We start from the raw sequence: 13,832 nt of genomic DNA on the forward strand, positions 1-13,832 counted from the left end.
CTTTAAGGTAAAATCTTTGAGAGTATGAGGAGATTGTTTGCAGCTTCAGTAGAAATAAATTTGTAATTTATTTTAAATGGAGTGATGTATATGAATCGACAATTTATGTTGTAGTGAAATTGACAGTTATTAAATGATTAACAACCTGCAGCTAGTAACGGCTGAATTTTGTATTTGTGAATGGCTTATAACCGGTTGGTGATTATAGTTCAATTTCACCTAATAGCGCACTTGTGTTATAAATTTATCATGATACAAGAATGAAGATAGTCCCATTTTTTCTTTTTTTGTGTTTTTTTGTTTTGCTCATAAAACGAACTTTTGACATTTGCTTTTATATCAATATTCAGAGGAGTGTTAGTGTTAAATGAGGGCTATATAACTAGAAATGGTGGCTTTTACTTAATCTTTTGATTGGAAGAATTTAAATGTGATTAATTAGTTGCTAAATTTTGAGTTCTACCAAAACAAAAAAAAAAACACACCGGAAATTTTTAGATCAAATCCATTGCTTATATGTTTGTACAACCATACTCTACAAGTGTCAAATATTTTTGACGTACGACGCCTTTTGCAAAAATTATATATCTTCCGACGGGGTACATTTAAATGTTTGATCATACACTTCTACTTCTAGATAATTCACGAAAGAGTAATATAATAATATAATAATAATGAGTCAAAAAAGTTTGGGTGCAGAAGGTTTTTATAAATTGTTCGCAATATTTTCCATGGCCATTTCTTTGTAGCATGAAGAACATTGTGAATATATTTAGTTAAAAAAATTGGAGTGCAAAAACTTTTTGACTGACTGCATTTAATGATTATTAAAGTTTATTAAGCTATCAAAAAAAACTTTTTTGTACTCACTTTCTAAACTGGGGTTGTGTTGCCTACTGCTTGCATTTATTGTTGCAGTTACTTAACTAATGCTCCATCGCTATTGTCCTTGATTATTAAACACAAACTTGTGCTTCGCTTTGTTTGTTTAGTTTTGTTTCTTTGCCATCCAACTCTTCATTTTATTCCATACGACAATTATTTCATCTTGATTACATTTTTTTTCTTTTTTCTTTGATTTCTCTTGTGGGTTGAAGGTAGAAAGCAAATCGTTGGCATTATTCTTACACGTATGTATGTAGGTATATGTATAGATATAGGTTAACTCATTTCATCAACTATTAGCAGCTATGTATGCATGTAGTACACATATATTTGTATGTAAAATTAGCAATGTGCTACAAATTGCCCCGGTATGAGGCGCCCAAAAACCCGTGCACCCAATTTCAAATCGTATCATCTTCAGACAGTCAAGCTGCGCCACCACTGTGGCCGGGTATTTGCATTCGCAACCGACTACTCATATTACATTTCTCTTATTTTTACAGGTGCATACAAACTCATTTCTTAGATTACCACTTTATTTAGCTAATAATGTTTTTACTATTGTTATTACTCCTACTCGCTCGCTCGCTCACTCGTTCTTCTAATGCACCCAAGATGGTGCTGTTACAACGCTCGCTTGCGAGTATTGTACTCGCACGTTCAAATTTGTTTGCGTTTGTGTGGTGGATGGCCGCTCTAGCGTATTACTATTATTATTGTTGTTGTTATTATTGCTAGCGATACTATTAAGCAGCGATGGCATCAGTTGGGCCTGCTGTTGCTGGGGTAACTGCGTTTGCAACTGATTCATTTGCTGCTGTTGTTGTTGTTGATGCTGCGCATTATTCGCCACGCCGAGGGCGCTATTAACGATATTAGTACTGTCATTGGTAACAGTTGAGGGGTCAGCTGGGAATGGGATATTGATATCCAACAAGCCGTCAATGCTCATCTCCTGTCGGATTAACTGTGAAGTGGATTTAAATAGATAAAGAAAAAGAGAGAGAGAGAGAGAGACAAAGAGAAGACATTTTGCATTGTTTAATTTTGTTTAACAGTTATTTTACACTATCTGGTACTCACTTCCTCCAGATTGCATTCTAGGCCAGGTTGAAAGCTGTCTAATGTAAATTCGTCAATTTGTGGCTCATTGTTGAGTGCCTCCATGCATTGTCCGATGAGCGTTGATGCGCAATTATTGTCTGTACATGCAAAGAAAAAAAAAGAAATAAGTAATTAGTAATGATATTTGCATGACATTAGTCTGAACAATAATTGTAAAATTTTAAGAAAATAAATAACTCAAATTTTCTGGCAACTGCGTTGAAATTCACTCTGAAGTGAATAACAGAACCTGCCGGAATATTAGCGACACAAAATATGCTTATACCTCCACGATTATACCAACCATCGACGACTATAGCAAATCTACAGCAGTTAAGAAAAGAAATTCCATATACGGCATTCAGTTTTTTCACTGTGCAGATAAGCCATTGAAGCAAAAAGAAAAAAGGGGAAAGTCATAATAAAATTATGGAAAAAGGACAAAACTATCGACAAATAGAAATAACAGCACGCAGGGCATTGACATCAGATCGGACAAAAATTCCGGATTAATAACTTCATGGTAAAGAGCAGGGCATCCATGTAAATTAACAGAAAAGAAAAGCGCAATATTATAGAACCTGTAAAGAAATATGCGAAAATAACTGCTTTAAAAGTGAAATATGAAATAAGGAATAAGTTTCAGATAGGCATAACAAAAGCCAGCTATCATGGAAGAGTTGCTAGGAAGAACTCAGTAACTTTACTAATAAGTAGGCAAAACAGTATTGTTTTCGCAAATGAGCGTATATACAAATCTCCAAATATTGGAAAAAGTTAGTTTTTTCCGATGAAAGCATATTTTGCCTTTCTTCGTATCAAAGGAAGAAAATTGTGTGGAGGAAATCTAGTATAGCGCTGCATAAAGGAAATTTATTGCCAATGGTAAAACATAGTAGTGGTGGGGTGATGGTGAGGGGTGTACGCCAACTCATGGCGTGGCAAATTATTTTAAAACAAAATTTAAAGCAACGGGCTGAGAGGCTTCTTCTTTCAACAAGGCAATAATCCTCAGCATATGGCAACTTAAAACTTGAGAAAGAAATGCTAAAATTCTAATAAAACTCCTTGGAAAAGGATTGAAGTAATTTAAAATTAAATTAAATTAAAACCTTTCTAATAAAGACGAATTCAATTTTCATAAAAGAACAAACAATCTCACAATTTAAGTCATGTAAATGGATGCCTTGGACGCACTAACACAACCTGTAGACTCAACTTTCCAAGTGCTTGTTTTTTTTGAATTAAACATTAAATAGCTCGGATGATCTTCACCATAACTTTCTGTATCATTTCGGGAACTATTTTCATAATACTCTAAGTTAAATAACTATAGCACAGGGTCTTATTTACAAGTTTTGACAATTTATTTGTTTCTCATTTCATTTTAAAAATATAATTCATTCTGCACTCTACAAAATCCATGTATATATAGTTTAAATTTTGTTGATATTCAAAAAAACTCAACGATTTTTCATTAATTCCACTTTTCGATAAAATTTTTAAGAGCGGTTCCCGGCATGCAGTTTTATAGCACATCTAAGCGAATTTTATGCTCTTAAATTAGCTGAGGACTTTTAAGGGGTTAGGGGTAGTCAGAATTTTCAAAAAATCGGTTTTTTTGCATTTTCTTAAAGTATAATGTTTTAAAAATATTGTGTAAAAATTTGAAGTGAATCCGTCAAATACTCTTCGAGATATTCAACAACTAATAAGGGGAGCTCGGGCGCCCCGGAGCCGATAGCAAAACTTTAAATGCGTTTTTCTCAAAACTATGTTTTTCAAACTGGTGAACACTGTAACTTAAAAACCGCTACGTAGATTTCAATAAAATTTATACAGCTTTTGAAAAACATAAAAAACTTGTGCCTGATCGAAGGATTTTTTTTTTTTCAAAAATTTCGATTTTTTTTTAACAATTAACTGTTGGTTTTTTTTTTCTAAAATCTGGAAAAAAATTTCTGATGCCGCCATTTTGTTCATTTTGAAAAAAAAAAAAAAAAAGCTTCGATCCGGCTCGAGGTTATCTATCAATAAAAATAATTTTTCTCATCCGATTGGTTTTAGATGAATCTGCAAGGACTTGTGATGTTCACCGCAAGGGACTTCTGGAGAAACGGGCTTCACACAAACAGCGATAACTTTTGCAATTATTAATTTTTTTTTTTGAAATTTTGGTGAAGTCAAGTTAAAACATGATGTTTTTATGCTATGTTTTTATTTTTGTTAAATAAATTAATTAAGTAGGAAAAAAAAATTTTTCGTGAAAATCATCATTTTTTCGGGCCTCTGACTACCCCTAACCCCTTAAAAGGCATTATAAAAATGCTCTAGCATCCTATCTTGTAATTTTTTAATGCATCTGTAAGTTTATATACCCACTGAAGCAATAATGAAAAAAAGAATTGTTGTGAACCAATCGACCGAAAGGGCAATTAATCTTGTAAAAAAGTTCAATGAAGAAGTGGCATCTTCCCAAACCAAGAAACAAATTATTTTTCACGTACAAGAGGCGCACTAGAAACAATTTTCCTACCAAGCAAAAACGTAATCAAAAACCGACTTTATTAAAACTCTTAACAAACATACACGCTTCGTCAGGAATTGTGGTTTTGATTTAATTTCGATAAATGCGCTATTTTGTACTACACAACATTGATTTTGAAAATAGTCGGCTTTGAACCCAGACCCACCGAATAGAACTCCATCACAAGCCTACGCAGATACTATTCCACGGTGGCACATGCCTCATTACGAACTTTCCACTCAGTTTATCACTATTAGTTGTATGTTTTTTGTCGCGCTAATCAATTTCTCTTATAAATTTGAAATTTCAATAGCACCGCAAGCGGATTTTGTTTTTCAAATATTTCCGTTGGTTATTTAATTAACATACCTTCCAAATTTGTGCTAAGTGATTGCTGCTGCTGCTGTTTCTGCACTTGCTGTTGTTGGTGCCGTTGTTGTTGTTGTTGCTGCTGTTGTTGTTGTTGTTGTTGTTGTTGTTGCTGTTGAACCATTAAGCTAGTTCCATTATCATTCGCAACGCCAGCTGTGCTGCCCGCATCTAAGACCACATTACTGTATGTATTCAATGAGTCCGACGACGGTTCACTATTCGGATAGGCGGGTGACATTGTTGTGGCGACGGAATTGGGCGACAGACCCTACGAGTGGAGAAGAACAAAATAAAGATAGATATAAAATGAATTTATAAAAATTAAAAATATATAAAAATAATTCACTTACGTCGCGTGAATTGTGCAAACAGCTGCACGTCAGTGAACGATGCAACAGACATTGTTGAGCCTGCAAGCTGTAGCCCTGTGTGACGACGGCCCCGTTTAGGTTATACCTCTGTGGCGCTTGATAGGGCGGCGGCGGTTGCGTGGGAATGCCCGAGGCAGCGCTGAACCTACTCCAACCGTATGACCGTTTAGTGGTAAAAGGAAAAAATAAACAAAAAACATGTTTATTTATCTGCAGGCAATGATTTGGGAAAGTAGGCTGAATGTTGTATATATAAGTACAGATATGCACCAAATGAAGTAATAATTTGTGAGCATTTTCTGCTAGATGTGTTTAGTGAGGCAGGTCGTATAATGTGTAGACTCTGTCGAGTCATACTACAGGGTTGCCCATATTCGACGGATCCATCTAGCAACCCTGTATCTTTTGACAGAGACGTCAGATCGCTTAATGACATACCGCGTTGGAAGCGTCAGTCCAAGCAGATTTTTACCATGGAACAGTATACGCCACGCGAGCGCTCCCAAATTGTTGAAATTTACATTCAACAAAAGAAGTCAAAGGAAGAAGAAGAAGAACAAAATCATCACGTCCGATGAGGCTCATTTCTTATTAAATGGGACGGTAAACAAGCAAAATTGCCATTATTACGCCACTGGAAATCCTCTCGAAATTCAAGAGGTATCTCTTTGCAACGAAAAAGTCACTGTTTGGTGCGGCGTTAGTGCGAAAACGATTATTGGGCGGTTTTTCTTCGAAAATGAAGATGGTCAAGCTGTTACCGTCAATCAGGAGCATTATCGCGATATGATAACCCTTTTGTGATGCCAATTATTCGTCGAAAGCGTATGAGGCAGTTCTGGTTTCAACAAGTCGGCGCTCCACCACACACAGCTCGCACCACAATCGATTTTTTGAAGAAATTGTTTCCTCGTCGTTTGATGTCGAAAAATGGCGATTTTGACTGGTCACCGCGTTCGCCCGATTTAACGCCACCTGACTTCTTCTTGTGCGGACATTTAAAATCAAAGGTTTATATTAATAAGCCAAGGCCATAGAAGAGCTCAAGAACAACATCCGTGAGGAAATAGAAGCTATTCCAACCGAAATGTTAGCTAAAACTATGGAAAATGCTGCAAAACGGGCACAATACGCCGCACAGGCTCAAGGCGGACATTTGAGAGATATCATACTCAAAAAGTGATGTCAACAAATCTACTTGAACCAAGTAAATTGATTATTATCGTCAACATAAAAAAAATGTGTTTTTCTTTGAATTAAAAAAAAAACACATGGGTTCGTCAAATATGGGCAACCCTGTATACGATAGTTTAAAGATATTTTTGCGCTTCAAAAAAATATTTTCTGACACTTTTGCGTTTTAGTGCACACAGTTGAGTTTTCCAACGTTCCAAAATCGAGGTAAAGAGAGATAAAATTTGATACATTCTTCAGCACCACTACAATTAGGGTGAAAAGTCGGAACAATAGGCCAAAAAAAATTGTGCTGTTTATAGACCCAATACAATAGTAAAGCGGTGGGTTCAATGATTCTTTGCACTTCGAAGGCGAGACCCGCTCTGGACCATACTCTTATTGTCGCGTAATTAAGTCACTTTACCTTTTCACAATATTCGTAATATCTTGCATGCAAAAATTTGAGCAAGTAATTTTCTGTAAAAATATAATTCAATGCGCACTAAACACCTTATAAATCAGAGTTCCACACATTGTACAAACTTCCAAACAATTTACGAATTTGAAGAAATTATCGTCAAAATTTTTACCTTTTTAACCAGAACCTTTTTTGCTATGAAGTTTGTAATTCATTAATTTCAGTATAACAAAGTGAAAGTACGAAGTCACTCAAAAGTCGCGTTTTTCAAGTTGAAAACTTTCCTCCATACAAAAGTATAATATTTATGTAGTATTCCGAACATGTGCTCAACGAGTATACCCAGAAGTTATCTAAAGTCTTTGATTGAGAAGCTTAACATTTCGTCAAGATTTTTGGAATTTACTGAGATTTTGTGAATTTTGTATAATTTTTAGAATTCATACTTATAAGATTGTTGATTTGTAATGAACAATATTCTTACAAAAAATTAATGAAAAAAATGTTACGTAAAAAAATTGGAAAGATCTTAATTATGTGAGCACGCGTTTATATCTATTGTCGAAAATTTCGATAAAAATCTGCATTGAAAACCGTATAGTGAGAGCCACTAAATTACTCGTATTGAATTATTTAGGAACTGAAAATTTGCGAGAAAACTGCTAAGAACCTTTTGTATAAAGATGGTCTCAAGAGAAGTTCAATGTGTGGATGTCAAATGAATTGGCCCAAAAACACCTTTCGGCATGAAAGGTAACGAAGCCGAAACACTTTTTAAGCAAATAATAACTCGCGATGAAAAATACGTCATGTAGAAGGTGACGCAAATTCATCAATTATAATTTTCTCAGATGGCGTTATACGTTAGTATGACACTTGTGAGCAGAACAGCTGCAGTATCAAAGGTCAAAATTATAGCTCATTCAAAATCATTTATTTTTTATTTAGTAAAAAAAGTTGTTCAGAAAAAAAAAATTGTGATTAGTGATTAGTTTTGCGCCACCTTGTATGAAAATAAATTTGGAAAATAATCGCAATCAAACATCGGCATAAGAGCACTGTGTAGAGGCACTGAAGATTAGCAACTAAAAAATATTTGATCTAAATCGAATAATCATTAATCCACCTTAATTTCAACGTGGAAGTAAAGCGAAAAATGCTCAACATTTCTTACTTCACCTAATACAAATGATATAAATACATAAATACACATGCATATAAATGTAAGTATTTGGAAAGTTCGGCATGCGTACCGCCATATGCATACATGCAAGCAGTCACACATACACACAAACATATGTACTTTTAATTATAAAATTGTGCAAACTAAGATTTTTTAGAAATTAAAATTTACACTTAGGCCAGTTTTAAACATATTTATCAAGGTAGAAACGAAAATAAAACATTCAACTTAAAATTAGATGGGCTTGTACAATTAATTACGAAATCAAAATAGTCACTGACCCTTGCAGAATATCCTTTGGCAATTTAACCTCCGCTATTGAACCAGCTAATTGATCCATTGACGCTGACTGTGCAGACGTTATGTTTGTATTTGTGTAGTCAGTACCGAAACTCCAATCGGGTTCAAGTCCTATGAGTGCTGGTATGGGACTGAGACGTCCACAGGAACTGGCATTCGATGAGGCGCGTTGTCGAAAGTCCGGCGACAATTGGAAATTACCACTTGAGTAGCATCGCAAAGGTAACAAAATCAATAAAATACGATCGAAATGAAAAGAGAAGCGGAAAAGAAAAATATTTAAAAGAAAATTAAATTAAATTATGAATTTGAAAATAAAACTTAAGTAATACAAAAGTGCCAAATAAATAATATTAGTGTTTAAATGGCTACAACTACTGGAAAATGTATACAGTACATCGCACTACCTAAAATTATATTCCCTGCCTTTTGAGAGCCTATCATCTATTATTTAAATAATAATAAATATGACAAAAAATTGTGTGTATACTCCCCGATTCCTATATCTGTTGATTTGTTAATGTATTCCTTATTAATATTTCATACAAAGAGGCGCAAAATTAATCATTCAGTTTTGTTTTCAAATAACTTTTTTACTATGAAAATCTTTAGTTTTGATGAATATGATTGAAATTGATAGCAAACATTGTAAATCTTCCGATAGAGTGATTAATTTCGCGCCACCTTATGTATGTATACGTATTTCACCTTAAGGGCAAATCTTCTGCGCATGACGTGTAGCTATCTAAGAACAAAATATTTGTTGTTGTATTATGACGTTTTTCCAGCAAACGACCGAATTAAGATCACCCTACTTCCCTAAGCTCACATTTTGAGTACTTAAGGAGAGGTGTAAAATAAGGTTGTGAAAAAATTCAATGATGTTGACAAAAAGCACTTTATTCTAAAAAAAAGCTTTAGATATACTGAAAGTCAAGCGTTTGAAAGACTGATTTTAATAATTAATTTATTATTAATCAAAATGTTCAATTTAAATTGTGCTTTATTGTCTAGGGGCAAAGCTATTAAAACATGCATATTCGTATATAGTTATGAAAAGAAAAATAGCTTCCATATAATTTTATAAAAAGTAGTAAAATTATTATACAATATTTCAACTGTGCAATAATTTACAGAATTTCTGCTTACAAACATATTTTTTGGTAACATATGTAGTAAGCTTTTATACTAAGAAGCAAAAACAAAAAAAAAGTGTAGCTCTAAACGCTTCTAGATAATTTCAACTACAGGCATTAAAATTTTAGAATTAATGTTTTGCAAAAACTACTTTACTTTTAGCTAAATTAATTAACTTTAATGTCACCGCCTTTAACAAATTTCCCAAAGTTAATAGTTACCTGTGCAATGGACTCTCCGAGAAGTGATCCAAACCTTCGCTCACGCTACTGCTGGGCGATGGTGTCGCATCAACGAGACCCGTTACACCCGCTTGACGTAAAGCTTCCACGCGTTTTTTGGCACGCCCCCGACGTTTCTCATAGCGCGACGTTTCCATCGAGGCTGCGCGTCGTCGCACTGACTTACCCGGTTTCGCATCGGGATTGAGCATCCACCAAGACGATTTACCAGTACCCTCATTTTGGACTCGCATAAAACGATTGTGCAACGAAAGATTGTGGCGAATGGAATTCTGATAGACCAACGAGAAGAAAAGCGAAACAAAATTTTAAAAATTTAATTGAGTACAATTTTTTTCACAAATATCTCACACGTGTGTGTGTGTATGAATGCATGTATATAAATAGATGTAAACTGTCTTAAGAATATTAAAGTTGTTAAAATGGATATGGCTATGCTGCTTTATCATTGTATCTTCTTAACAACTTCCTGCCAGCCGCTTTAGCAGCCTTTCGTTGATTTCTTTCAAAATCAGTTAAAGGGAAGCCCAGTTGTCATACAATTATTACGCTGAAAACCCAAGAAAAAAACCAACTGACATTGCTGAACTTGCAATTCCCACCCTGCTTTTGCTCGTTTGTTCACAACGTTTGGCGAGTCGTGGTCGCTTGTCACACGAGGGGGTTAGTTGCCCTCATTTTCATATATCATCGCTGATGTAACAATTTGTAAGCAATTGAAACCGCTGCGCTGCGACAACATTCAAGTCATTGTCTACTATTCAGCGATTTGTATACAACTCTCTCTCCCAAGCCCCACCTTCCTCATTGCTCCTGCACCTACCCTTCGCCAGTCAGTGAAGACATTTCAATTGTCTGCCGACATTTTTATTGCTTTTCTTACAAGAAACCCAAAGAAATACCACGCTTCTGCTGCGCTAATTGGACTGTCGAAGACGGCGCTTTGTTGTTCCCCGCTCCGTGTCTAAGCGACTTTCCGACTGTCTGTGTATGCGGGAATTTTTTTTCCGCTGCTGTTGCTCACATTTGAACTGTCAATTCATATTTTATGACATAAACCATAAATACTGTATGGCAAAGACCTGTCAGCGAGCTCTGGAGGGGTTGGTGAGAGAAGCAAGTGCAGGGCTTCACAGATCGAGAGAGAGACATTTAGTTGTGCGGTTCATCGACGTCAGAAACTATAGGGCACAGGATAAGTAGGGGAAAGTTTTCAAGGTGCTAGACACTGGAGCCACACTAAAAAAGCACATGCATATATACACATACAAATATGATACACAAAGTGATTTCATATATTCACATACATATACCATATGTGTTTAATATGTTTGTACGAGTGAATATCAAGATATACGAAAAAAATATCTCAACACCATTTCACCTGATCTATGAATTTTTCATGCAATCGAACACACCCACACACACACATACTAGCCATCAGCCATGGATGGTAAGTGTATTTTCGCCGACAAGGCAACTACGCAAATCACCAAAAAAAAGACTGAAATGTAAGAAAAAGGATAAAAATATCAGCACAAAATTGCAGCAAACGGTAACGAAAAAGAAATTTCTAAAACATTAGTAAAGCAAACCAAACCAAACCAGTAAATTCGTTGGTGACGCGACAACGCACACGGCATTGAGCGACGGACTGGCGCCTTTTATCACCGTTGCGAAGGATGCGCCGACGCTCCTGCTTCAACTTCAGCCATTTACAATAATACATTTACACCGTTAGCGGCCTCATCCAGGCCAGACTGCGTGGGTGTGTGTAAGTGAGTGTGTGCGTGCGGGCTTACAGGATTTTCCTCAAAACTACCACATACGCAGGCATAGGTATGTAGATCTGTTTATGTCACTCTAAAAAAGTAAATATAACTTAATTTTACTTTTTGCTAAACTTTTTCTTGGCGTCACTGCCAATAGTTGCGTCGGCATCCTTTTTGCACGTTTATCCATCCTTTCATACCTTTTGTTCATGTTTCCCCTTTACTCTCCTTTTTGCCAGTTTTTCACTTCGTTTTTATTTTCGTTGTCACGGTTGTCGTCCGCAATGTTTAGTTGTTGTGTAGGTCGTCATAGGATTGAGCTAATGGTTTAGCCTTTGGTTTAGTTTAGTTTACTTTACTTTGGTTTCCCAAAAATGTTTCCACATATTTGTTTTTGTTTTTTTGTTTGTTTTTTGTGATTGTATCCTTTTCACTTAATGTAATCATATTTATTTAAACGGTTAAGTGTTAATTTGTAGTTGTATTTAGTTTTGTTTGGAGATGTCCATGTGGCACACGCCTTTTCAGAATGTCAAATAATTTTGGAGAAAATTTAAAATTTTGATATTCATATTAAAGTTTAAAGTGTAATAAGTAAAAGCCAGGTTCGTATTGTGATTCCAAAAGTGATGAATTTTTAAACTAAGTTTTGTTCCATGGGCTCTATACTTAGTTTAGAGAATGAAAGGCTTAACAGTTAATTTTATACATATTTCACAATCCGGAGTATAAAAACTGAAGTGCTGCAGTAACTGACAGCAACAAATATTGCAGCAGCTCTGGTATACAAGGTTGGTCAAGAGGCGTCTTAGAGTATGCACGGCACCTCTGCATTAAGACTAAATCTCTTACAGCTGAGCTATTTCTTCATATACGGAAGCGTCAGTTAATAGCAGGTGCTAAATCTGGAAAGCTTGCTGGATGAAGTAGTGCTTCATAACCCAATTTATGCAATTTTTCCATTCAAACTGTGGACTTGCCCTGATAAAAGAGAACTCGAAAAGTTTAGAAAAAGTTTAAAATATACTCCAGAGAGTATTATTAGTTGATGTATTTACTTTGGGATACATTTATTTAAAAATATTTCTGCCATGAAAAGCTCCTCATAAAATATATCTGCCGTTCGGAGTCGGCTCAAAATTGTAGGTCCCTCCATTTGTGGAACAATATCAAGACGCACGCCACAAATAGGAGGAGGAGCTCGACAAAACACCCAAAAAGGGTGTAAGTGGCAATTATATGTATATATATATATTTGTATATAATAATCACCTTTCACACTCAATTGTGAAGTTGGCTACTACAGTATATAAACAGATAAGCAATGAAGCGCATACAGGTCAAAATAAATATTTCCATCAGTAAAAATCATTTTGTTTTATTTAAGTAAATTTCACGCTCTCAGAAATGATATATGTATATTAACCTTTTAATTATTTTACTACATTTTATGCTTTTCAATAGGTTCTCCATTGCTCGGGATGGGGGCAATTTACATATGCGGGTATGAAAGAATAAAAATGATTTTGAGAAAATATATTTATACATGTCCAAGTACAGGGTGTCCGCAAAATGTATGGGATTTGCAATGGTGTTAAATTTACGTATTTATGTATAGCTTAGGTATGCAAAATAAGATAGAAATGTAAAGATGCATAAAAATCTGGTCGATTTTGAGTTAAAGCCCAAAAATTTACCAAAAAATTGTAACACCAATGTCTCGTAAATGAATGGGTTGAGGGTAATGAGGGTAAGTAATCATATAAACAATTTTATGTAAAAGTAAATAGGAAATATTTGCCTACCATGAACTTTCGACCTTCAAGTGTCCATTCTGGGGATTTTAATTTATGAAAGTAAAATTTTCCAAACCATTTTTTCTAACAGCTAAAATAATTATTTTGGAACAGTAAATTTTATAAGTGTATACTTCCCGTGACTTAATAGGCCATTTAATATACAAGTAGCCTCATTCCATATTCGACTTTTCAAACAATATGCATTTTTGCTGGCAAGGAGAATATCAAAATGGGCAAGAACACAAATATCAGCTTAAAGGAAAAATGCTAAGTCTCGAAATTTGAAAAAAAATTTGGAATAAAATTTTGACCATAAAAATAAAAAAAAAATCTAAATTAAGCCTTGAACAAAAAATTAGCAAAATTTTAAGCACCTATACTACCAAAAACCCAAAAAGAGTGTACGCGCCAATTATATATATATATATATGTATATATACATGACATAATATATATATATATATACTACGGCAACAACTCAAAGAACTTTAATACTCGGTTTATATTTATAATTAGCAGACGTGGCAAAGTAACGTATTACAGTTT

General features: G+C 34.8%; 1 protein-coding gene across 11 annotated transcripts in view; it reads right to left on the reverse strand.

The window, feature by feature from the left end:
* The window catches only part of LOC128854777 (forkhead box protein O), a 143,185-nt gene that overhangs the window by 32,101 nt on the left and 97,252 nt on the right, over nt 1–13,832 (reverse strand). For all 11 annotated transcript variants that reach the window (XM_054089163.1, XM_054089160.1, XM_054089162.1 and 8 more), the window contains exons 5-10: nt 9,695–9,987; nt 8,318–8,539; nt 5,239–5,404; nt 4,886–5,156; nt 1,969–2,087; nt 871–1,852 (exon numbers count right to left, since the gene is read on the reverse strand). In XM_054089163.1, the coding sequence (XP_053945138.1) occupies nt 1,487–1,852; nt 1,969–2,087; nt 4,886–5,156; nt 5,239–5,404; nt 8,318–8,539; nt 9,695–9,987 (1,437 nt within the window). In that variant the 3' untranslated portion in view covers nt 871–1,486. The remainder of the gene's footprint in view (nt 1–870; nt 1,853–1,968; nt 2,088–4,885; nt 5,157–5,238; nt 5,405–8,317; nt 8,540–9,694; nt 9,988–13,832) is intronic.

This window comes from Anastrepha ludens, chromosome 2 (genome assembly GCF_028408465.1).
Source record: "Anastrepha ludens isolate Willacy chromosome 2, idAnaLude1.1, whole genome shotgun sequence".
NCBI lineage: Eukaryota > Metazoa > Arthropoda > Insecta > Diptera > Tephritidae > Anastrepha > Anastrepha ludens.